The sequence below is a fragment of the Manacus candei genome, unplaced genomic scaffold, assembly GCF_025592945.1.
Source record: "Manacus candei isolate 608988 ecotype Guabito, Panama unplaced genomic scaffold, ASM2559294v1 h1tg000023l, whole genome shotgun sequence".
Taxonomy (NCBI): Eukaryota; Metazoa; Chordata; class Aves; order Passeriformes; family Pipridae; genus Manacus; species Manacus candei.
The window spans coordinates 694,732-720,668 of NW_026138071.1; the positions used below are offsets into that span (position 1 = coordinate 694,732).

Below are 25,937 nucleotides of genomic sequence, written 5' to 3' on the forward strand. Positions count from 1 at the left end.
CACCGCTGGGCCGGGCAGGGCTGGGCCGGGCACTGAGCCGGGCTGTGCCGAGCCGAGCGGAGCTGAGCGAGGCAGTGGCTGCGGCCGCGGCGGGGACACGGGCAGAGGGCGGAGCCCGGGCCTGACATCACGGCTCCGGCTCCCGCTCCCGGACGGCGCCGCTCGCCCTCCCGCCGCCGCGCAGAGGTGAGGACCGCGGGGGACGGGCACCGCGCGGGGACGGGCACAGTCCGCGGCCAGCGGGGCTGAGCCACGGCCGGGGCTCGAACCGGCAGCCGCGGGGCGCGCCGGGCGTGCGGTGCAGCGCCGGGCGGGGGTGGCTCGGCTCGGCTCGGCTCGGCTCGGCTCGGCTCGGCTCGGCTCGGCTCGGCTCGGCTGCCCCCGCCCGGGGGAGACGTCTCGGGTCCGCAGGGGCTCCCCCGCCGCGGAGCGGTGCCTCCTAGGCTCCCGTTCCGGGATCCCCACGGCCGGGCTACGGAGCGGGGCTGGTCCCTCTCCGCGGCCCGCTCCGCCCATGGGCTCGGGCTGCGGGGTCCGGGCCCCCGGGGAGGTTTCGGACGCAGCCGGCTCGGTGCGAGTGTTGCGTTTGGGGCTGGAGACAGATCTCGGGTGGAGATTTCCGCGGGGGCTGGTGTGTCCCAGTCCGGGAGGTCACTGGGAAAAGAGGTCGGTGGGATGCTCGTCCCTGGTAGGTCCGCCGGGTTACGATGCGGGGTGCCCGCGGGAAGAGCTTTCCCGTAGCTACTGGACACGTCCGTGCGGATGCGGCAAACTCCCTGGCACCGGGCAACCCCCCCCCCCCCCCCCCCGAAACAGCTCGGGTTTGCTGTTCCAGGTGATGTGGTCCTCGTGAGTGCAGCGGAGATGGATGGATGGATGGATGGATGGATGGATGGATGGATGGGTGCACTTGTGTTCCTCTGGGACCACTTGGTGTTTGGGTTTCACTTTTCATTCTCAGCTCTCCAAATGCTTTGAGGAGATGAGTGGCTTCTTCCAGCCAGGGAGAAATCAGCACTGAGATATAAAAAAACTTGGAGAAAATCTTGGCCAGGGCCCAGGATCCCTCAGGGGCGAGTGGGGAGGGCTGTGTGGTTTCTGTGCTGATTTAGGGACTTGTGAAAGCTACAAAGATTTGATACTTATTGGGGAGGACTTCAGCATTTGATTCCTGTCAGAGTAACAAAGGATGAAAACTGTGAAGGAGTTGGAGAGCTGACTTTGTAGTACGACCATCCCTCAGATGATGTAACCTGTGGTGGGACTTTCCCTGTATTGTGACCCTGGTTAGGGTGTAACACCTGCCTGGGGGGTACACAGGGCCGTCACAGCCCCATCAGGGAGCCTGGGGAAGGGTTTGTGTTCCTAATGCCTGCACCACACTGAGCAAAGCAGAGGGCAGACAGGTACTGAAGACCCCAGATGATTTCTGTCAGAATAGTCTAAATAAAACTAACACAGAGAAAATTGGCTCCTGTGGCCAGAAACCAAAACTGAGAGACAGCAGGAGAGGAAGGCTGTCGCCTACAGCATCAATACTCTGTGGGCTGGGGAGATGCAGGATTAACAAGATTTAAATACTGCATCAAGCTTAAGTTTTCTCCTCTTTTAAAATCACATTTGCCATGAAACAAAAGTACAGTGATATAAGATGCCACAGTCACTGCACATATTTGATCTCCTCTGTGATTGTAAAGAAGAAAATGTTGATGACTCAACAAGTCTGTGTTTAACAGAACCACATCAAACCCCAGGAAAACGTGCTCTTTGAAAGCATAATAATTTTTTGTTGTTTGCTTTGCTTTTTATTTTTGTTTTGGGTTTGTTTTGTTTTGCTTTTTATTGTTAAGAAATATGCTTTGACTGTGACCTTGTAACATCACTCCCATAAATAGAAGCAGGTTTAGATTCAGGGGAAACACATTTTTTCCGATGGTGGAAGAAGTAGGCCAGCCATGCTCTCTCTCTTGAGAGGTGGGAAAGGCAGTGGCAGCTGTGTTAAGAAATGTCGCATACCAAGAATTAAAACCCACCAATTTGTTATCTCCAAGTTTACCATCAGTGATTAGAGTTAGCTTTTTGTCAACCCCATAATGGAAGAAAATGCTATTTTCAAATTTTAATTTACTGCTTCTCATAGGGTAGTGTCATGGATTGACCCTGGCCAGATGCCAGGTAGCCACTAAAGCCACTTTCTCACTCTCCCTCTGCAACTGGACAGTGGAGAGAGAAAAAAAACCAGCTAAGGATTCATGAGTTAAGAGCTAGGAGAGGTGAGTTACTGATTATCTTCACGAGCAAAACAGACTCAAAGTGGGGATAGTACTTAAATTTATTACTAACAGGATCAGAGCAAAAGAGTGAAAAGTAAAATAATCTTAAAAACACTTTTCCCCCATCCCTCCTTCCTTCCATGTTCTCCCTTCTCCCCTCCAGCAGTGCAGGGGGATGGGAAATGGAGGTCGTGGTCAGTTGTTGTCAGCCACTGCTCAGGGAGAGGAGTCCTTCCCCTGCTCCCGTGGGGTCCCTCCCACGGGAGACAGTCCTTGATGGACCTCTCCGGTGTGAGTCCATCCTTCGGGCAGCATTTCTTCCCAAACTGCTGTCCCGTGGGTCACTCCTCCATGGGGTGCAGTCCTTCACGGATGAGCTGTACTGATGTGGGTCCCCCACAGGGGCCACAAGTCCTACCCAGGAAAAACCTGCTCCAGTGTGAGCTTCCCTCTCCATGGGCTGCAGGTCTCCCGCAGGACCCCACTCCGTCTTGGGCCTCCCGTGGGGTCACAGCCTCCTTCGTGCATCCACCTGCTCAGCATGGGCTCCTCCATGGGTGCAGGTGGGTCTCTGCACCCCGATGGTCCCCCATGTGCTGCAGGGGCACAGCTGCTCCACCCTGGTCTGCACCATGGGCTGCAGGGTCTCAGCTCTGGTGCCTGGAGCACCTCCTGCCCCTCATTCTGCACTGACCTTGGTGTCTACCTTGTTGTTCCCATGTTCTCACTCCACTCTTCCCTGGCTGGAATTCCTTCTGTGCCACAATCTTCTTTTCTTAAATATGTTCTAACAGAGGTGTTACTATCAATCCTGATTGGCTCGGCCTTGGCTGGCAGCAGGAAGTCCGTCCTGGAGCCCGCTGGCATTGGCTTCACGGGACAGGGGAAGCTTCTAGCATCTTCTAACAGAAGCCAGCCCTGTAGCCCTCCAACTACCAAAACCTAGCCACAGAAACCCACTACAGGTAGTTTTCCCTGCAGACCTGCAGTGGATTAAGCAGCTTCCCATCTTCATCTAAGTTTAAGTGAACTGTTGCTTAACTGAAAGGATAAAACATTTTGAAAGCATGTTGATGATGTGGGAGTTTCCATCACATTTCCAAAAGCCATTACATACTCTGGGGCCTGAACCACTTGAACATTTTGAAAATTTTCCCATGGTTTAAGGAACTGAGACAGAAATTCCTCCCATCCTTTTTCCAGGTTCTCAGATTTTCAGTGAGTCTCTCTAAAGCCTTGGTTGTGGCAACACATGCGTTTCCATTTAGTTTATATGAACTATACTATGGTAGTCTTTGGAAAAAAATGTCCTAAGAGGTCCCCATGGACTGTAGGCTTCAAGAACCAGGGTCTGTGGTAACGTGTCCACCACTGAAGTAGGCTGATACCAACTACCGATCATGGGCAAGCACTAATAGATCATAGAGTCATAGAATAGTTTGGGTTGGAAGGGACCTTAAAGATCATCTTGTTCCAATGCCCCTGCCATAGGCAGGGACACCTTCCCCTAGAACAGGTTGCTATAAGCCCCGTCCAACCTGGTCCTGAACACTTCCAGGAATGGAGCATTCACAGCTTCTCTTGGCCAGTCCATCGCCACCCTCAGTGAAGAATTTCTTCCTTATACCCTCCTTCAGCTTAAGGACATTCCCCCTTGTCCTGTCACTACAATCCCTTGTGAAAAGTCCCTCTCCAGCTCTCTTGTAACCCCTTTAGGTACTGGAAGTTGCCCTAAGGTCTTCCTGGAGCCTTCTCTCCTGCAGGCTGAACAACTCCAACTCTCTGAGCCTGTCTTCTTAGGAGAGGGGCTCCAGCCCTCCGATCATCTTTGTGGCCTCCTTTGGACTTGCTCCAGCAGGTCCATGTTCTTCTTAGGTTGGGGTTAGATACCAACCTGCATCACTTCAGGTGCTTAGAGTAAATTAACTTCTCACCACAAGGCTGTCCTGGTCAAACATGGGTGCAGGAGTCAGTGCTCCAGCACAGCTGGCTTTACAAAACTCATTCAAGACCATCAAAGAGAAATCCCAGGCAGACAGACTCGGCCAGACAAACAGCATCAGCTCCCTCTGCAGCTGCCAGCACAGCTTGGCACAGTATGGCTCTCCTGAGCAGTGGTGAAATACATGGTGTTTGTACTCATTCAGCACAATGAGTGGGGCTCCCTAAGTCTTTGGGGTCCTCAGGAGAGACATGTTGTGCACACCTGCACATATTTGTCTCTCTGGGCTGAACTGCAAAACCCCTGCCAGTGCAGTGGAAAAGTTGAAGCAAGCTGGATCTCCTCTGTGGGATGCTGGACCAAAGGCATGTTTTGGCCAGGCATAGACAAACAGTGGGGGAGGAAGGGGAAGGCAGAGTGCTCTGGGATCCTGGCATGTCAGGGAAGAGAGTTGATTTCCAGTGAAGAGCATCTCTCTCCCACCCAACTCCACCCATCTGGGTCCCCAAAGACTGACTACCTGGTCAGCCGATTGCATTTGCCCTGTCTCTCCCAGGATCTTTGCAGGAGCTGCTGGGAAAGGTGGAAGAGGCAGATCATGGGCCTACATGAGCTTTTTTGCCCTTCCTGGGCAGAGCTCCATGTTTTCACCACTGGGCTGATTCAGGGCTGGCTCAGAGCTACCTGTGCTGTGAACACGGTGTGTCACGCCTGTGCTCCCCAGGGGGAAACCAAGGGATCAGCAAGAGCTGGGCTGGCCCTCTGCCATAGGCTGTGTCTTCCCTTCACCCCACACTGCCCCCCAAGCCATCTTCTCCCCATGTGGTCCTGTGCATCTTCTGAGTCACTGGGAGAGGCAAAATCAGAAAGACGAGGGCGTGCTGATCTTGGAGACCCTTCTAACAGGCACTGCGGTGTGGAAATAGCCAATACAAATATTTAAATGCACACGCAGTGCAATTCCTCCCTGTCTTTCCTGGAAAGAAACAAAGAGGTTTTAAAGAGCTGGAGCCTCTGCCAGCTCCCTGCAGTGACTGCTGAAGTCAGGTCTCGCCATCCCTGAAGCCCTGGAGCTCCCAGCAGAGCAGCACGTGCTGCCCGGAGAGGAGCGGAAGCACCAGCTCATTGCAGGCAGGAGCACCTCCTCTCAGCATGTCTGGCCGCAGGGCGTTACTAGATCTACCTGAGAAACTTCCACCATCCTGGCTTTTGGCTGCTTCCCTGTTCTCCTTGCACTTTAGAGAGGGGAAGGCTCAGAAATAGGTGAGTCACTGAGATGATCATTAACTTGTTAAGAGCAGCAAGAGATTGAAGACCGCCAAAAAAAGCAAGAGAAGCCCCATAACACTTAAGTACAGCACCTGAAGTTGTTGTAAACCACCCCTTTATATCGCTGAAGAACTGTGAGCTGATAAGCAGAGGAAATAACCTTTTCATTCCAAGTCACATCAGCCAGATACAGTCCTGTGTGCTATGTCAGCAGCACTGCTCTACCAAGCTCTGTCTTGCTTCAGGTCTGTGCTCTCCATGGTCTTACAGTGAAACCTCTGGGCTTCCTAGACTTTCAGATTCCCATTTTATCATGTTTTATTACAGGGCAGGTCTTTCCCAGGCTTCTCATTACTCTGTCAACACAGTGGGCACAGGCAGCAAGATCTTTTTGCAGAAGAGCAAAGGAAGCTCTTCAAACAAGGACTTTGCTGTAGAGAAGTGGTACTGCAAAGGGGGGCCCCTTGCCTTTGGAGACAAATTTGGAAGTGGAGAGTTTGCAGGCATCTATGGCAAAACCTGTTGGTAACTGCTTAAAAGTACATAATTTTGATGAAAACAGACCAAAAGTTTGTTTTCCAGTTCTATATTATATACGGGTGATTTTTCTGCTCAGCACTGGGTGTTTAACCTTGGGGAGGGAGATTATTCCTACAAAGTGACCACAGGCTGGTGTAGTTCTATACAAAAACTGTAGCCAAAATGTCTGAACTTATGTGGGAAAAAAAGAGACTATTTTGCCCCGTAGGAAATTCTGGTTGGCCTTTCTCCTCTACTTTTCTCTGTTTTGAAAGATGTTCTTGACTTTTGGTCATGGTGAAGAACATCTTGTGGTCAGGGACATGCCTTTGGCTTCACTGCTGGCTTCCAAAAACAACATTCTCAATATTTATCAATGTTTAAACCTGAGGGTGTGCGGAGTGGGGAGGGTCAGTGCCTGTCAGCCCATGTTTTCATTAGCGGGTGATGGAGTAGGGAGGCACATACTGAATTTGTAGGTGACACTGAGCTTGGAGGGACTGGAACCATTTTAGAGGAGAGACTAAAAATTAAAAATCGTTGGAGAGCTGGTCTAAAAAAACAGGGAGAGTGTTATGTCCTGTGTGGTCGGACTGACTGACCGCCTGGACACTGGGTGAGCGACCGGCCAGACAGTGGCCGTGGGGAGCCAGAGGACAGGGTGATGGACACTGTGCCCCATGAGTCAACAGTGTCACACAGTTGTGCAAAAGCAAACACTCTTCTGGGATGAAGAAAGAGAAGTGGCGTGTTGGGGAAGCGACGTCTCTGCTCCAGCTGGTACCTTTTAGGGGCTCAATTGGAAAATGCAGTTCTGGGCATCCTCCAAGAAAAATGAGAGCAAGGAACAGAGGCTGAGTTGTTGGACACCCTGTAAATAACAGCTCTGATGGAGAGTTGGGTTTCACGTGGGCAGGAAAAACTGAAGGGAGATATGAAACCTGTTCTCGAAATGCAGAATGTGTCTGCAGAGAATGACAGGGCAAATCATTTGCCGAGTCCTTTGGGGGTAAAAGAAGAAGCGATGAGGTTAACTGGATTGAGAGATTAAAGACGAGAGAAAGCAGGTCTCTGCAGGAGCTTATGGAAGTGGTTTTAACAGACAAATACCTGATAAATGAGATAATCAGGTAAACACCTGCCCTGGGGCAAGGGAAGGGATGAGGACCTGAGAATACAAAGTGCATTAGAGTGGAGAACAGGGCAGGTCTGTCCCCACCGCATTGCAGGGGACAGACTCAGCACCCCGTGATGCCTGCTTGGGGCAGGACCATCTACCCTGGGACACGTCCCTGTCCCACCTCCCCACCCCAGCAGTAGGGTATGGGGTCAACAACTCCCCGTTCCCTGTCCCATATGCCTGTGGGCAAAGAGGCCGAAGGACAGCAGCAGGGAGAGCCCAGCCCCCAGCATTTCCTCATTCTCATATCCTGGCTGGCAGCCTGGGTAGGTTTGCAACATGGCTTTTCTGGCTGAGGCAATACCGAAGGGTGATTTATACCCTTTGCCAGTTCCTGGTTTGAGCCACTGGGGATAAAACTCTGCTTTGGAAGGAGAAAGAGGAAAAGGGGCAGCAAGCTTAGTTTCCCCAACTCCTTCTCTCACCTGCAGAGCAGAGTAAGTCATTTCCAGTCAGCCTGGGCAGCACTGAAAGGTCTCCAGAAATGTGCACCAGAGCCAGGATTAAAGCGGCTTTGGATAAACCCTTTTATTACTTAAATCTCTTCCAGTTCCAACAGGTTCAGGTTCATGGTACTTGCTGTGTTCCTGGGAGGGATGCTCTGTGTGTGGGAAAAAGAGTTAAACATTTGATTTTCCTTGGAAATAAAAGAATTGTAGCCAAAAAAAATGAATATTTCTGCTCACAGCAAGACCTGACTGAAGGCTTCAGGTCCTGAACGTTCCTCTCCAGCTGGGGGTTCTCGAGGGTTAACACAGCTGGAGATGCTCTGCAAACAGAGGCTGTAGGGCTTTGGCTTCATTGTTCAAAGGTCCCTCCATGCAGACTGAAAGTCCTCTGGAGGCAGAGATCACCCCTGTCCTCCAGTGTGTGTGTTTGTGGGGCTGTGCTCCATGGAGCCGGATGCCAGCCATGCAATGACCTCTGCAATGACCTGACCAAGGGCTCTGCTACGTCATTTGATTCCTCATGTGCCTTGCTGGTCTTTCAACCCATGTGCTCATTAAGGAATGTAGATTATAATTGTGTGCTTTATGTCAAATAACCCCCAAGCAGAAGCTGAAGCACAGAGCAGGCTCTCTGATGACCTGCACTGGGCTGAATCCAGAGCTTCTGGAGACTCAGCTGTGGAAGGTCTAAACAAAACCTGACTTCAGGGGAAGACACAAAAGCAGTTGTTTTAGCCAAGGTAGTGCATCCTAAGACTCCATCCGTGAGGCTGAGCTCAGAAATGAGTTTTTGTGCAAACAGGAACCAGTTTGCTTGCACAGAACAGGATATTATTTGAGCTCCTTATGAGATTGCTGCCATGTTCTTCAGCAGAATTTGACTCAGTGATAAGTTTAAGGCACTGCCTTTTTATTAGAGTTATTGTAAAACTAACTTGTCTTTTATCTGATAAATCTGAATAGCAGGGCAGTGAAATGAGTCTTAGTTTTTTTTGTCCAGAACTGAAGCGAAGCTCGTGCTTTGCCGTTCGAGATCCATCCTTCTTCAGAGTGTACAACTCAAACACTTCCAGACTGCAAATTACAGGAACCAGCTAGGCTATCCTGCTGCACCAGAGGACGTGAGAGGGGCCCAGAAAGATGGTCTCATTGTTAAAGACATGGTCGAAGATATCTGGGTCATCCCAGACAAACTTGCTGGAGTCTCATCATTGTTACTATCTTAGTCCTCCACGTCTGTTGAAAGAGGATAACCTATGAGCTGGCTCCTCATTAGCTGTGGGGGATGATCTGCTTGGCAGATTGACTCTGCTGTGAGCCCAGAGACACCTGAGTGGGCTCCTGCAGCCCAGCTCCATCCAGAAAGTCTGTCCTGCTGCAAAACTTGTGTGAGGCCTCTCAGTGTGGGCAGAGAGGCAGAAAAACCTTGTTTGCCTGGCACCGAGCCTAAGCTAACAGCCTCTGCCAAGCCTCAGGTGCAAAATATGTAGAATTATCCCTGTTTTTCTTCTGTGAGAACCCCCCCCTCCCTCTGCCTGGGCAACAGCGATTTGACTGCTTCGTTTCACTCAGCTTCTCTCTGTCTGATCCCATTCTTTGGGGCAGAAGTGGCCTTCTGGCCAGTTTTTTAGGGTGCCTGGCAGAGGGGAGGTCCCTGTCTTGCTCACTTGCCCATCATTGCTCTTCTCCTACAAATAATAGCAGTAATTGCAATGCAGTTGGTGAACTGCACATGGGAACAAGTGTGCTACAACTGGACAGACCATCCCCACACAGTGATAATAAGGCTGTCAATTAACAGTCTAGCTCAAGGGCAGCTCTGTATTGTATTCAATATTTTAGTTATGGAACTGCTGCGCAGTTAGGATTGAAGTTAGTTTACTTCCACTGGGCTGCGCTTTAAATCATTTTGTAGCTTCCTTGGTAAGAAACTGATCTTGAACTGGCTTTGGATGGGTTGACCTTGCCCTGGAGAATTAGCTTTGGCAGGGAGAGTTTTAAGCAGGTAACCCATTGTCCATAGCTGCAGAAAAAGAAGTGTGGACTCAGGGCGGTGGCAGGAGATGGGGGTCTGAATGCTCTGCAGAGATACAGAAGTGAAAAAAAGCTGTTGCCTAATCAGACAGTTCATTGCCAGGCATCTGTTAGGCAGAAACCACAGTGTTTGTCTCAGTGAAATGCGTTCATGGTGAAAGAGGGATTTTCTCTTCCTTTCCTCGGGAGGATTTCAGCGCATGACAGTGACAGCAATGCAACCCACGGGGGTAAGCAGCAGCCAGCAGCAGGGATGGGTCCTGCTCCAAAGCCCCAAAGCCAGAGCATGACTGAAATAATCACACCAAAATCCACAGAAAAGATTTTGCGTCTTTTTAACTACCCTGCTGACTTCAAAGGCCATTTAATTATGTCATCCCTTTTAATCAAAATAACTGGAGACAGCAAAGCTGTTTATCTCCAAACATTGCCAACATCTCTATACATGTTCAGTGGCAGATACAGGACAGAGAAAACATACTACAAGAAAATTTGCTTGCAGCAAAATTTACGTCCCAGTGGGAGCACAGAGAGAGCTTTTGAGGTGCCTTAAAGCAATTATGAAATGAGTCTGTGGGTAACAATCACTTCGCCACCCTGAATACTGATTTCTCTCCGCTTGGCTGAGAGCCAGAGATGTGTTTCTTTATTTTGGGATAATATTTTGTGAGTACAGGTGGTGGAAAAGGAGGAGGGGTGCAGGAAAGCAAGCTCATTATGCTAAACAATAGCACTGGCCCTAGAACAAATAGTTCTGGCCATGAATAAATTTAAGTGGAGCAAGAAGGTTTCTAGAAGGTAAAGCAGTGAGTGTTTGATAAAGCGTCTGATAAGAAGGGACCAGGGAAAAAAAACCATGCACACCATCTTTTCAGATAGAGCTGCTTTACTTTACACAAGGGGCTTCCTGTTGACCTGAGCTCCATTTGTGAGGTTGCTCCTCATCTCCAGAAGTCTCAAATGGTCCCTGCTCCCTCCTCATGCATGTGTTTCTTTTCCAAGCTGAAAGCTGTCATCATCTCTCTCACTCGTTCCCTATGACCCTTCCTTAGGTTTATTCCCTTTTTTTTTTTTTTTGCAGTGGGATGAGCAGAACTGCAGTGTGCTGTCCAGTCTATGGATTTATAGACTGGTATAGTTGTGTTATCTCCACTGTTTTGTATGCCTTTCCCACTAATTCCTGGTGAAACTTCCTAGTGACTGTGATACACATGGAATACACCTAAGGCAGGGGTGTGTGCACAGGCAGCAGCCTGGGTTAATCACTGACACAGCCAGCATCACCAAATCAGCTTTGCTTGGTGAGAGGCAGGGAGAGCAGACAGACCTCTGCCATAGAAACGGTATTGTCTCTGAAGCTGTGGTGGTTTTGTATCCAGGACAGTGAATTACAGTTTCAAAGTCCATCTGCTGAAGGTGTTTGGCAGGCTTTCGATGAGGATCAGGACTGAGATTGTGGTCGCTGTGTGAGAGTAACTCCCTCAGTAACTCGGCTGTGTTTGATGTGTGTCTGCCAGGGACCACCAAGTTGGTATTTTCAGAGTAATGTGACACTCTGATCATTTTTCTGAGTGTTGCTAATAAGATTACAGCTCATTAAAGTGTACATATATGCTATGGGGGATTATGCCCATAGGCAGTTCTTGGCATGTATCAGTAGCGAATTTTGGTGCTCAGGCACTTGGAATGAAGAGATCCTTCTGCAGATTCTTCACAATAGACCGACTGTCTTAAATGATTTAGATTAGATATTATGAAGAAATTCTTTACTATAAGGGTGGTGAGACACTGGCACATGTTGCCCAGAGATCTTGTGGACTCCCCATCCCTGGAGGTGTTCACAGCCAGGCTGGATGGGGCTCTGAGTAGCCTGGTCTAGTGGAAGGTGTCCCTGCCCATAGCAGGGGGTTCGAACAAGATGATCTTTAAGGTCTCTTCCAACCCAACCCATTCTATGATTCTATGATCATCACGCACAAGCTCTATCTTCTCAATAGTCACTCCCTTTCCCAGATCACTTATGAGCATGTTGAACAGCACAAATCCTCAGGGAAATCCCTTGACAACCTATTCCCATTATGAAAATCATTTATTTCTTCTCACCCTTTGTTTCCCATTGGTAACTATTCATGCAGAAGTGCCCTTCCCCTTTGCACTACTACTGCGCCAATTCCAGAAAAGCCTTGGGCAAAGGATATTTCCAAAAGCCTATGAAAAACACCTCTGTGCCAGGGACCAGGTCACCCCAACTGAGTGGTAACCTTCACTTTGAAAGAACTTGACCAGCTATAGGGCACTCCAAAGCCAAGTTGTCTCCCTCCCCAGTATATCACACATGGTCTTTATTATAATCTCTAGCAGTGTGCCCAGTACAAAAGCCAGATGTCCTGGTTTGTAAGTTCCCTGAGCCACCTTCTGAGCCCTTTAAAAATCTGACCTCCAGGAATTTGCCATTCCATAAGGGTAAATTTGCTGTTCCTTCAGTCGAGAGGCAGATTTGAGCCACAGGAACAGGCTGAGAGCAGTCTGGCAGTTCCCTGCCCAAGTTTCTTCTGACCTCCAGGTCTAGCTGCTGTGCTGCCTGTGAATTTATTGATCTGCTTAAAACCTCTCCATGCCCTCAATATCTAATCTGTTACAGGGCAAAATTCATTAACGTTTGTAAAGCTCATCAAGATCTTTCATGAGCAAATCTCATCATGTTTTAATATATTTTTTAAATGTCACGAATAAGTTCTCATTACTCATTAAAGAGCTGAAGCAAACAGCACTTGCCAGACCCAAATATTCGAATAGGCAAAGGCTGCAACTCTCTTCGCTTACCACTTTTAGAACACTTTCAATTCAACTTCAACTCCCTGCATTGATTCTGCTCCTGCAAATCAGAAGCACCCACCCCTCCGGCTTTTCCAAATGTAGGCTCAGGGATCCTCTTAGACCCCTGGACCAGGACTTTTCAGGAGATCCCACATGGGGATCTGAGAGCTGCTGATCCCGATCACTCGTAGCATTGCCCTGGCTTTGCAGTGTGAGATGGCAGCATGAGGAACAGCAGAGGGTGGATGAGTGCATCCATCAGGTGTTGGATCACACAGACCTGGGAAACCTCCCTAAAAGCCTTCACCTTCCAACCTAGCATGGTATTGTGTCCCCCTCCAATGGTGCTTGTACATTACTGCACCCTTGCTGGCGGGTTTGGCAGTTGGGTCCTGGGCTACTGGGGCCAAAACCACATTCACCTGTTCAAGTGGCCTAAGTGGCACTTTTCCCCATGACCGCAGGTGTGATCTGGGTCTCTGCAAGAGCTCCACAGTGAGTTGGTATTTCTCCTTGGTTTTCCTGCCAGGATGTCCAGAGGAGACATGGCCAAGCCCCTCCTGGGCCATGGGAGCACGGAGGGTGACCCCGGCGTGACGCCTGCGTCCGGCCGCACCATCGGGGTGCTGGGGAGCGGGGACTTCGCGCGGTCCTTGGCCATCCGCCTGGTGTGCTCCGGCTTCAAGGTGGTGGTCGGCAGCCGCAACCCGAAGCGGAAAGCCAGCCTCTTCCCTTCCGCAGCAGAGGTCACCTTCCAGGCCGAGGCGGTGAAGAAGACAGACGTCATTTTTGTGGCGGTTTTCAGGGAACATTACTCCACCCTCTGTGACCTGGCTGATGTGCTGGCGGGCAAGATCCTGGTGGACGTCAGTAACAACACAGAGATCAACCATCACAAGGAGTCCAACGCAGAGTACTTGGCTTCCCTGTTCCCAGCCTCCACTGTGGTCAAGGGGTTTAACGTGGTTTCTGCATGGACGCTGCAGTCAGGTGCCAGAGATGGAAACAAGCAGGTATTGTTTTCTTCCAACAAGGGCTAAATCACAGCTGCTTCAGCAGCTAAGGTCTGGCAGCATCAGCAAATGGCCTTAGGCTCCTGGAGGAGTCTGAGTGCTGGCCATGGCATCCACCCCTTAGCTTCTGTGTTTCTTTGCTCAGAAATGAAGTACCCTCACTCACTTCATGCTTTGTAGTCTTTGAAGCATCTGCCTAAGTGAAAAGTATTGTTTAATTGTCTGTTTATCTAAACAGAGCCAGTAAAAAAACTGGCGGTGTACACATGAAAGGAAACCTGTCCAGGAGAGAGGTCTTCGGCAGTTGTGGTAAATCCCTGTCAAAAAGCTTGCCAGGAATCATGATGCTCAGTGGAATAATGATGGCTCCCTGTAATACAGTATCCTTCCTGATGCACTCGATCCCAGAAGCCTGATCTCCTTGCCCTATATGTATATTTCTGTTTGTTGCAGGTTCTGATTTGCTCAAATAACCAAGAAGCTAAGCGCACTGTAGCAGAAATTGCTCAAGTCATGGGATTCACCCCTGTGGACATGGGCTGCATGTCGTCAGCCTGTGAGATCGAGAACATTCCCCTGCGCCTCTTGCCAGCCTGGAAAATCCCCATCTTTTTGGCTCTGGGGCTTTTTCTTTGCTTTTTCACTTACAACCTGATCCGGCAGGTCATCCACCCTTTTATCAGGGAGCAGAAGAACAAGCTGTACAAGATCCCCATCGAGGTGGTTAACACGACGCTGCCTTGCGTGTCCTACGTCATGCTGTCCCTCGTCTACCTGCCTGGGGTGCTGGCAGCCTGCTCGCAGCTCTACTATGGCACCAAATACAGGCGTTTTCCAGACTGGCTCGACCAGTGGCTCCAGCACCGAAAGCAGATCGGTCTCCTCAGCTTCTTCTGTGCAGCCCTGCATGCCGTGTACAGCCTCTGCCTGCCCATGCGCCGCTCCCACCGGTACCTGTTAATCGAGACGGCCGTCAAGCAGGTAACGTGGGTGCTCCTCAGGTCAGCACCCGGAATAATCTACATCCAGGTGTTGGGTGGCAGGCTTAATATCTTGGCTTTTTTTCACTTGCTTTCCAAAGCAGGTGTGGGACAGTGGGAATAAGCTGTTACGTATAGGAGTCCTTTCCCCGCAGGTCAGTCACACACCACACACTGGGCACCCACCCATCCATGCTGAGGACCCACCACCTCAGAGGGTGTTCCCTGTGCACTTACAGCCAGGCCTAGGATCAAAGTGCCCCATGCCATTGCTCCCCAGTAGCACAGAGAAGCCTTTGAAACCAGCCTTGCCTGGCACCTGGCATGTCTGAGACTAAGGCAGAGGCAGGAAAAATGCCAGGAGAGGAGAAATGGGGGAGAGAGCAGAGTTTCCCTCAGCTTTTCTCTCTAGGTTTTGGGATATTCCTGTTTGTTCATACTGATGTTCACAGTATGTGCTGCTGGAGTGACCAAGTCATAACCCAGGGCAGGTTGTGTGTCCTTATCACAGTGTGCCTCCAGGAGCTTAACAAAATAGTGGTGAGGAACTGGTCATAGTCTAAGAGAAGGAGTAAATGGAAAGGGACTTTATTGCCTCATTGAGACTCTCGGCATTGTTTGTCCACTGTGAGATTGCTGCCTTCAGGCTGTTCAGCCAGCTCTGTAGCTCAGCAGTGCCACAGGAGAATGTAATTTCCCTCTTTTGTGCCCCTAACTTCTCACTGCTCCACCCTACTCCCTCCTGGGATGGCACAGGCTTTGTGCAGCTGAGTGAGGAACCTGATGAAGGAATTACCTCACAACCAGTCTGCTTTCTGCACTGGGGTATTTGCACAAGTGATTCCAAATGTGTATCCCAACACAGAGGAGGGAAGGGGCTGTGGGGGCAGAGAGGAGCAGGATGGCTGGTTTCAGCAGCAGTGCCTCTTCAGAGCATCCATCAAACACCATCCCCAGCCTCTCAGCTCCAGCCTTGAGCAGGTCCTTCTCAATTGCCACAGTTGCACATTAATCTCAGGCAAGCATCCTGTGTTCATTTCCCCTCTGCCTCCTGTTTTCTAGCAACATCTTTGTTTAGTATATTAAACCCATTTAATGGGCTAAAGAGGACAGTTCTAAATGTTCCTCTTTGCCATGCAGTATAAAACCCATCTTCCCTTCCATTAGCATGAACAATTTCCCCCCTAAATGCACTTAAAACAAAGGTTATTAGGAGAGTACTGCATATTCAAGCATCTGTATTTGTTTTCTTGTCTTTAAACTAACTTCTCATTGTAATTATCTTTCCAAATGTGACTTTGGGGCTTGCTGCTGTGGTTACGGGGACGGGAGCTGAGAGCATTCAGCAGTTCTTCCCAGCAGGCTTCAAATCAAGTCTAGCTTTGGCCAAATGGTGGTGGGATAAGGGAGCATTTCCACATCTCCCAAATAGGCAAATAGTGCTGGAGGTATGAGTAGGACCAATGCTCACCCAAGAAAGCTGCTTCCAAAACCAAAACAAATAAAATTCAGTTCCTCTATTCCTAAGTGCTCCATTTTAACAAACCTTCATTGTCATGCCAGGCTGTGGAGAAGAAGATGAATATCTGGGTAGAGGAGGAAGTCTGGAGAATGGAGATTTATATCTCTGTTGGAATTATTGCCCTGGGCTTGCTGTCGTTACTTGCCATCACTTCACTTCCATCCATCGCAAACTCTCTCAACTGGAGGGAATTCAGTTTCATTCAGGTAAAGTTGACATTTGCCAATGCCAGAGAGTGATTCTGCAGAGTCAGGCCCTCACACAGGCCAAAGAGGGCAGGGTTTGACCTGCTGTCCCAGCCCATCCCTGCTCCAGCACTGCAAGCTGTGCACTGGTGTCAGCAGCAAATCCTGCTATGCCACAGCTCCCCGTGCACCCCAGAGCCATGGATCCCTTGTCCAGGAGGTGACACCAAGAGGGGTCAGAGAGTAGAGGGCTATAGTGTGTCCTGGGGTCCGTGCTGCTCTCACACAGGAGTTTGTCCTGTCTGCAGAAGGTGCTTCTCTCAGGGGGAAGGGGAAATGCAGTGTGTCAGTGGCATGACACATGAGGATCAGCGGCAGCAGGGCTGCTGCAGGGAGTTTGCACCAGGCTGCAGAGGGCAGGCAGGTAGCCCACTATGGAGGCAGCTGGCTGCAGGCCACAGATCTGCCCTTGCATTTCAGGGAGAATGAGCTTCTGAAAAGGAAAGTGCCTGAGAGGACAGTGCAAGGGAAAGACAGGTTTGGCAGAGCTTGCATGCACCCAAGTATTCAGCAGATAAGTTCGAAAAGGCTTAGACTGGTCTATAAAGTGCCAGAGCTCAAGCAGCACAGAGAACTGGGTATGATGCCAATGAAAAGTCCCTGTCTGATTCTAAAAACTGAATTAGGAAGGTAATTTTTTCTTTCTCCAGAGTCAATCAGTGGTTTAGGAACCGTTTTCCTGCTTGCACCAATGCCCAAGTTCCTGAGAGTCAAATTCCCTTAGTGACCTGAGTCTAGTCCATGGGACTTTCACAGACCCCAAACTCGGGAGCTGCTGCCTTTTCAGGAATGTGCTTGGAGCCAGGCTTAGGGCTAACTAATGAGGATAGCAGGGAATGAACCTTCCAAGTATCCTCTGCACATTAGAGCTGATTTTGAGGCCAGGTTCCACTCACTGTGTCACAGTCGTATCCCACAGCCCTAAACCCCCTTGTTACTTGTGCCTCTTACACCACTGCTTTTTAGCATGCACCAGGCTTCATGTCCCACTGCAGTGACCCACGTGGCACCCCAACATGCATGAGCCCCCATAGGACCCCTGCTCCTCCCCTGCAGAGTCTCCCTGTGCTCCACACTGGCGCACACCTAACCCTTCCAAAGGGGAGGGCAGGGTTCAGGGATGCAGAGGTGAATATCTTATCATCCAGCCTCTGTTAAGCTCTGTTGAAGCTCTTCAGTGGTACATAAATAATTCAATATTCATTGGAGCAGGAGTTTGAAGTCTGCTCCCCTGCTTACCCCACAAGTGCCCCGACCAAGTCAGTTTGTCTTTTTTCCTCTCTTGCTATGGGCTAGCCAGCAATTATTTACACTGAGTAGAAGAGCTGCACCAGGAGAGCTTGACCCCAAGAGATCATCCCCTGAGGAGAAGAGAGACCTGGCTTTAAACCTCTCCTTCAGATCGGACAATGGAAGCATATTAATTCTCAGCATGTCCCAGGGGAGGGCTGCAGCTGCTGGGACGTTGGATAAATTGATCCTGACTTAGGCATCTCATACCAGGAATCCTAAATGAAGGGAAGTATCTTCTTGCAGCCTGGAAGGAGGCTTTGAAACCCCTTGCATTTCCCTTTTGCTCCCCAGGCAGCCTGGCAGCTGTCCTGGAGACTGCTGGCATTGTGTCATGTAATATATATGTTGTCACTGCAGGTAGTGCTGCCATGTCCCACCACTGCAACACGACTGTCGCATCTGCCCTTTGGGAGCCCTTCCCGTGTCTTTCTAAGGGTATGTCAGCACTGGGACCAGACAAATACATGATGGTCGGTTCCAAAATAGCTCTTGGCTGCCCCACATGGGAACTGGCTTAGTTCGTGGAAAGATACACCTATTTCTGTCTGCATGGAATAAAGCATGACAGTGTGACATGAGCTGATCACGTGCCGGAGAGGCATAGCTGGTATTGAGCCCTACTGTGGAAATACCATGTAAAAAGAGCAGGTTACAGGTCTCTTGGCATGTTACCTTCCATATTTATTTTTTTAATGAGGGTTGTTTTAAATTATTTACTCCTCAATAGGTTAGTGATGCCTTTCTTGAGGAAATTAAAAGAGCAGCTACAGCTACTGCTCCCAGGCTCCAGAGGTTACATTCACATAGCTCAGTGTGAGCCTCCCTGAATTAATGCACAGTGGCACAATGTAAATACAAGGGGTGAAGCATGAGGCTGCTTTCTCAAATATTTGGGTTTTTTAACATTTTTACAGCATGAAAGAAGAGAAATGCAGAGCACAGACATCCCAGCCAGATGTCTTCCAGAAAATGCATCAATTTGTTACCATCTCAGTTTAAATAGATGATGTTTGAGAGATGCTGTACCAAAAGCCACATGTGAGACAAATTCAGAAGCCACTTTAGTCTCCTCCTTATCCAGAGCATCACAAGTCTGACATTTTCCAGTGTTTACATCTGTATTAGTGTCATGGGATAAACTGCCACAGTCTTAAAATATACATCTGTTGCCTGATGGGATGAAAATCCTGTTTGTGTTGTTGCCAAGGCTATAGAAAAAAAAGCTAATTTTCACAGTAGCTCCTGCACATACACCAATTTCAATTAAATGTGGTTAAATTGGATACACAGTTCCCCTATGTGTCCAGTTTTGATTAACAGGATATAGACACTGGATAGCAGGAATGATTTTTGTGTAATTCAACTTATAGGAGACATTTTTAATGTTCCCCAGTGATTTACAAATCAACTCTAATTGGTTGAGAAGTAAAAATGTGTATGATTGCCTTTACCTTCCCATCCTGAAAAGTCCTCCTGGAATTTGAAGGTTGAATTGACCTGGTTTCTTTCATAGTTCATGTAGCACGAGATGTAAAGAATCTGTAACCAGACCTTTTCTAACCTTCCTGTCGACAGAGTGCGAGAGGCCAGAGCCACTTCCATGGAGCTAATGACTTCATGGCTGCAGAAGTCAGGAACATATCTGGGTCAGGAAAGGGCTGTTTGCTTTTGGTGCTGCCCAGACATTTCTAATTGAGCCACATGTGACTGGATCAGCTTCACTGATGCATTACAGGGAGGTCACAGACACCAAGGAAATAGAAAATATACACAAAGGCTGCATTAGTAAGATAACAACTTCATGCAGCATCTTTCAGAGGGCTTTAACACCGTATGAGGGTACTGGCCCCACGTTCCCCATGTTGCGATAGTGCAAAAGAAACCTCTGCCTGTTTAAGACAGAAAGGTTTCATAGTCAGAAACTGCATAGAGAGGATAAAGGAGAGCAGAGACTCAAAACTCTGTGTGGTATCTGGGCTAATCCTGCTGGCAAATCAGCCCCATGGGGTGCTCAGCAGGCTCTGCATCGTACTATACAGAATGTATGCAGAGCTGTACATACTGAACCAAGCTGCAATCAGCAGAACTTTTGTTTTTTGTGCACTTACAGACCAACCTGTACCCAGCTGTCAGCTTGTCTGGCGGGTGCAGCCATGGGGCTCTACACCACAAATCCCAGGCACCCCCTGCTCTCACCAATCAGCCTCTCATTTGTGTTACAAGCAGATCAGCCCATTGCTGTTGTCAGAGGAGCTGCCAGCCACCAGCAGCTTAGCCATTCTCTTTTTGCCAATTAGCTTTTTGTTTCATGTGCCCTGCCATTCACACACAAAGGTGGGTTACTAAGGGCTTGGATATTGTCCTACTAATTTCCACTCCTGCTCTCCCCCAGTACCATCAACAGTTGAAAGAGAAATTGTAGAGGAACAAACTAATTATCTCCAGCTCTGGCACCTCTGCCATGCATAGAGCCCTGCTCAGGCTGACTCTGAACACTTCCTCTGCCCAGAGCAGAAAGCATCTGCTGCCCTTGGACTTCACTCTGTCCCCTTTCCCCTGCCCTGCTTTACATCTCTGCTCTGCCAGATGAGTCCCAAGCTGATACTTCCAACCTTTTGCCACCCAGAGTTTTTTTTCCTGTTGGAGAGAAGCTCAATCAATAAATGATGAATGATCTGTGGGTCAGGTCCTGCTGTTAGGTTCAACTGCGACCATGGCATGTTGCAGCAAACTCCTTAATTTTCCAAGTGCAACTAGTCTTGCCCTTGTTCAGGTTTGCTGCTTGTTACCACTTTAGTTGGACATGGCTTCTGGTAAGAATGACATCTATCCCTGAAAGAAAGGAAAAATGTGGGTTTGCATGCAGGGCTGAGGTTCAGTTCACAGAACAGCTCCTGGCATGACCTTGAGTAATGCTCAGCTGTAACACAGAAGGAGTTCCTTACTTTGGCAGGGGTCATATAGGTGAAATGACCCTTACTTTGGCAGGACTCAGTGACACTCCCATGACTGCCTGACAGATGCTGTAAAAATGAAGTACCGAGATCTGGTAGCACATTTTAGAGCTGTCCTTCCCTTCCTTGCCCAGTCTTCTTAGCTGCTTAAATGATTAGCTCTGAAGTTTAGAGGAGTCTTGGTCTAGTTTTTTGGTAACACCATGGTACATTTTTAAAAGTCGTCTGGGTTTTTTAATAGTTTCCCAGCAATCAAAAATAGGAGGGGAAGGTTTGAATTGAGTAGTTTTCCAGATGAGACTGGTTTTTCAAAAGAAAACATGAATCCTTTCTCCCATCTTGCCCTGGTCCCTTATTTCCCTGCTGTGCCCTCTTTCCTGGACATATCTTCAGGAAGACCCTGTTTCTTGCTGATTTCTGATTAGCTGCACCAAGACAGATATTTTGGCTTGTAAAGGCTTCATTCCCTAAGTTAGGAACATGAGCAGCAAAGCTTGGGAGCCCCCATCTCTGATGCCGGCAGGAAGCCACAGATGAGGGAAAAACAGTTTAAAACCCCTCTTTGAGAGCAACCCTCAGAGGGAGCTGGAAATATCCAGGAGAAACATTGTCTCTATGGGTGCTTGGGAGCATGATCTCAGCTGAAAACGGGGGAAGTTCTTGTCTGCAGAACAGGGGCTGGGTTCTTGCTGCCTCCCTGAGTGGCTAAAGATCTCTTGGCTCTCCATTTCAAAGGCTTAGTCTACCACACAGCCTGATGGTCTGGCTCATGAACTAACACAGATCTCTAGGACAGAGAAGGAAACCCTTCAGGGCTGTTGCTCACCTCAGAACAGAGCACTTGTGTCTCCATAATCTCTTTCCTGTAGGTGATACCAGTTACCTGACAGTGTCTTCACTCCATGCGAAGCCACAGCTTCATAGATTTCTGACAGTGCCAGCTGTGGGTCCAGAGCCACGATGCTGATGCTTCATCCCTCTCGCCAGCCATGGACTGGGAGGCAGCAGAGTTGGCAGCTGCAGCTTGGGACGAGCATTTGGGAGCTGCCTGTGCCCACCTGCTCAGCAGGAGCTGGGGCTGCTGCTTCACATGGATGTAGGAGCCCACATCTCTGCTGAGTTGGCAGCATCTTCCAGGAGACTCCTGCTGAGTTTCTAATATCACACTTAACCTCTGATTAGAAAAAGAAAAATGCAGTCTGGCACTCTACCCAGGAAGGGTTTCCAGTCATGTTTTATTCTGTCCAAGAAACACAGGAATGAATATTCATTGCTTTCTCCGTGCTATGTACACTTACAAAATGATGTAAAAAATACAGGAAAATAGCCAGGCACAAGGTCTTCTGCTAACTGGCATGTGTTTCTGTTCCTTTTAGTCCAGCCTTGGATTTATTGCCTTGGTGGTCAGCACTCTGCACACGCTCACCTACGGATGGTCGAGGGCCTTTGATGAGAACCAGTACAAGTTCTACCTGCCTCCCACCTACACCCTCACGCTGCTCGTCCCATGTACTGTGATCATTGCAAAGGTCATCTTCAGCCTGCCCTGCATCCGGCACAGACTTCTGCGAATCAGGAGGGGCTGGGAGAAGGGGAGATATGTCAAATTTGTTCTGCCCAGCGCAACAGGGGAATATTCAAGTGGGGAGACCTCCAGCAATGTCTGACAGCCCCAGCTGTGATGGAGGATTTCAAAGCACTGTCAATGTTTCTATAAAGGTGTTTCTTTTTCTTAAATATATGTACGTTTTGGTATAATTGTGTTGTGGATAAAAAATAAAATTTGGTGACTTTAGAAAATGGATAACCATGAAACTAGTTCAGACAGTAGCAGTTAAATTGTATTGCTGATTTTGCTAGAACAATTATTGCCTTAAAAATGACTGTGAAAGCTGAGCTAGGAGCACTAAAATATGTGGGAAACTGATGGACTCTGTTAGTCAGATCAGTCACTTGAAGTGCTGTCTGGCATCTCCCCAAACCAGTTCTTCTCAGTTGCTTCCCTAGCTGCTCTCATAAATTTCAATGCCTTCTTTTTAATATGAAGTTGCACCGATTTTCTGGGTTTATGACAGCAAAGATACCCTGCCTCTTGAGTGTCTGGATCAATCAAGGTGGTGAGATTTAGAAAAATCAATCCCCTCTGGTTTTGTTCTCCTCAATGAACTCTATGGACAAGTAAGAACAGCAATATCCATGTTACTAGTCAGTGCAGATATTACTAAAAGCATCCAAACCTGACAGCAAGCCCAGTATCCCTGTTCTCTCAAATACGGACAGAATTTCTGGTCCTGGAAGCAGTGCCTGGTGCATGTTTATAAGCTGCAGAAACAAAGCACCTCTTCCAGCAGTATAAAAACATTTGAAGAGAGAGATAACCCTAACACCAGATGTCTGGTCTGCACTACTGGCTCTGAGATGAGAGCTACTGCTCCACGTTCTCTGTTTTACTGAGCCAGTTTCAAGCTGTATTTGATGGAAATAGAGTGAAGATAATTATTGGAAAGACCTGCTGCTTCACAAAATTACATGGAGAAAACCAAGGCCTTCCAGCTGGCATTACATCAAATAATAGGGTGAAGCTTTTAGAAATTGCTGTCACCCGAACATTCCAATTTAAGCAAAAAAACCAGCAGCTCTAAACCCACTGGTTTTACTAGCAATAACAAGATCTCTGAACAGTCTTGCATGGGGATCAGCAAGTCTTGACCACAACATGAAAACACAGCAGTTGTACATTTTGGGCACAGTCCTTCATTGCCTTGCACCTTAAAAAAAGTCACTTGCTAAGTCACAAAGCAGATATCAAATGCTCTTCAGACTTCACACCCACTGCGGACAAGGTACAGGGCAGAGAAGATTTCTCTCCTAATTTCATGTTCCACCTGTTGCTTTCTGTGTCTAAGTTCTTGCTCTTTATCAGCATAATTCTTTATGTTTTGGCCATCCAAATCATCAAACAGCCAATGGACAGCCATTCACAAAAGCTCATTTTAAAGCAAGCAATTGGGATGACATAAGAAGACTACCTCAGTCAGTTCAGACACAAGGACATGCCTGGAATAGCTTTGTTTTCCTACAGTTAAGTAAAACACACCACTCAGTGTCAGTATTGCTTTGAGAAACAACAGCTGTCAGCCCCAAATGAGCTACAGTTTGGGGGACAAGAAAGTACTTTTTACTAGACCAGTTAATATAAAGGGTGGGGGGGGAATTATCAACTTTGGGGCACATAAGCCCTTCTACAAGCCAACATTGCTTCTGTAGCCTGGGTGACTTCTACACAGAGAATCTCAAGAAATCCCTGGTTAGCCTTAAGTAACTATAGTGAGTAACATTCTCCAAGTATTGTTCATGTGGCCAGTGATGATAGTGAGGGATTTCAGTTCTTGCCTAAGACTTACAGTAAATTTCCAAATGCTACTTGCTGAATAGAAAGAAGCTGGCTTGAGGGAAAAGCTTAGATTTCATAATCAGGTGACTTTGTTTTGTTGGGTTTTTGGTAACATGGGGAAGGTACCATTCTTTCCCACTGTCCCCTTCAGCAAGCTGCTGTTATTAGGTTTACACTTCCAGAACCCAGATTGGCACCTGACCAAATCACTCACCAAGTCTGCAATCACTGGCCCAACAGTATTTATTTGTGTTTAGGTGACAGGTTAAGTTTCCACATGGATCTGCAATAGTTTCACCTGAGTGTAATTCCACCCACTCCAGTTTAACTCATCCTTGAGGGAAAACTGCATTCTGCAATCTTGGTATTTAGTTGTCTTTCCCATTTTATCATCAAGTAAAGACAACATAAAAGCACCAGTTTACACTTTCTGGTTACAATGTATTTCAGTGCCTTTTTTTTTTTTTGCCCCATCTTAGCTTCTTTTCACACCTTTAGGCCAGGCAAAACTACTGCCTGGTGGCAAAAAAAAATAAATTACAAGGCAGGGAGGCAGAAAAAGAACATCACACAGGCTTGAAGGCTTTGTCTTCGAGGGAAAAAGTGTGTTTTTATTGTGAGTCGCTGCAAGGTTAAAGTCTCACCTTTCTGTCCAGCAGAAATAAGGTTTGCACCCTTGCTTTGTTTACATGACTTTCATGCCCATATACCCTTTCCCATGGCAAAGGGACAGTTTTCCTGAGCAGAAGTGGTCAGTGAGTCAGCATGGTGCTTTTCAGATGGATACAAGCCCAAAGGGACAGACAAGCCAGCTCAAAATCCCCACAGCATCTAAAAAAAGGCTGGTGAAGTGTCTCCAGGTAACACTTGTGCCAACACATTGGCCTGTCAGCCACTATCCCTTTTGAACACTGAAAACAATTCCTGTAAGTGCAGAACAGCATTTCACGTGGTGGCCTCTGTATGCATCTGGTCCTTAAAACATGTGACACGACAGTTTGAGTAATTTCTTCTGACTCTGGAATGCTGAAAATTAGAGTGAGGAATTTTTCAATTATCTTTTCTGTAAGCATCTTTTGGTGTGCATAGGACATTCAGTAAGATTGGCTTAAAATTTAGCAATTAACTGGTTTTGTACTTGAAGTTATTCTCTCTCTCTTTCTCTCTCTGTATATATGTACACACACATATATATCTTATCACAGAATATATAGCTGGAATGTAAATCCTTTGTATTTTTATTTTCTGTACTGCCTATTATGTGCCTCTGGATATGTAAGAACCAATTGAAAAGCTGTAACAGTAAGGCTAGTTTTAATTACTGGCATCTGTAGTTATATAAAGATATTCTGAAGGGTCTACATAATTATATCAGAACTCATCTGAGTCTTTTTTTCCCTCCTCCCTCTAAACAATACCATTACTTTAATGGCAGTAGTAGAGTAGTGTGATTATCTAGAATTTAACCACTAAGAAATAAAACCCACTACAGCCAGCAGCTTGTAGAATCTCATTATCAAGGTAATAAAATGATCATTGCTGTGACCTGTGGTGCCAAGGCTCAATTATGGAGCTCCTATGCATGTGGGAGGGCACAAATGTGTCCAGACATACATTTCATTACAAGGGGCTACTGATATTACACAGCACTTGTAGCACAGGATGAAACAAGCTTAATTCACTAAATAAAATGTCCTGTTGATACAGAGTTCAAGGAAGAAGGAGGTCGAGATGAGGGTCTATGGAACTGCAAAGAAAGATGGAGTTTTAGTACTGTAAATTTGTTCTCTACTTCTTAAGTCACTTTTTCATACAAGTGGCACGCCAGATCAACCAACTTCTGGATCTGCAGCATTGCATTTTAATAAGCTAATTTGTAAGTTGATTTTAATGAGTCCATTTAAATTCTGAGCTGAAGATTAACCTGTGCAGGTACAGTTCTCTCACTCCTTTGGTTTTATAATACAAGACTTTTAACAGTGCAATTGGTTTCTTGCTCTTCAGGGATTTACTTAAAAAGTGATATATCAAACTACAGTTAAATCTTTAGGGG

The 25,937-nt window shown here is 47.8% G+C and overlaps 1 protein-coding gene across 3 annotated transcripts; it reads left to right on the forward strand.

Annotated features, from left to right (window-relative positions):
• STEAP3 (STEAP3 metalloreductase) lies at positions 1-25,253 on the forward strand. 3 transcript variants are annotated; one of them, XM_051786601.1, is made up of 5 exons: positions 1-186; positions 13,013-13,496; positions 13,950-14,477; positions 16,040-16,204; positions 21,867-25,253. In XM_051786601.1, the coding sequence occupies exons 2-5, from the start codon at positions 13,014-13,016 to the stop codon at positions 22,155-22,157; spliced, it is 1,467 nt and encodes a 488-aa protein (XP_051642561.1). In that variant the 5' UTR covers positions 1-186; position 13,013; the 3' UTR covers positions 22,158-25,253. The 3 variants fall into 3 exon arrangements, with proteins under 3 accessions (XP_051642561.1, XP_051642559.1, XP_051642560.1); XM_051786599.1 differs by lacking the exon at positions 1-186 and adding an exon at positions 393-666; XM_051786600.1 differs by lacking the exon at positions 1-186 and adding an exon at positions 554-835.
• The last annotated feature ends 684 nt before the right edge of the window (positions 25,254-25,937 follow it).

What these genes read in the sequence shown, in the direction of transcription:
- STEAP3 (XM_051786599.1), top strand. Translation starts at nt 515, where the DNA reads ATGGGCTCGGGCTGCGGGGTCCGGGCCCCCGGGGAGGTTTCGGACGCA. An exon ending in GGAGGTCACTGGGAAAAGAG is followed by an intron (nt 667 to 13,012) that starts GTCGGTGGGATG and finishes TTTTCCTGCCAG; the next exon opens with GATGTCCAGAGGAGACATGG. An exon ending in TCGAGACGGCCGTCAAGCAG is followed by an intron (nt 14,478 to 16,039) that starts GTAACGTGGGTG and finishes TTGTCATGCCAG; the next exon opens with GCTGTGGAGAAGAAGATGAA.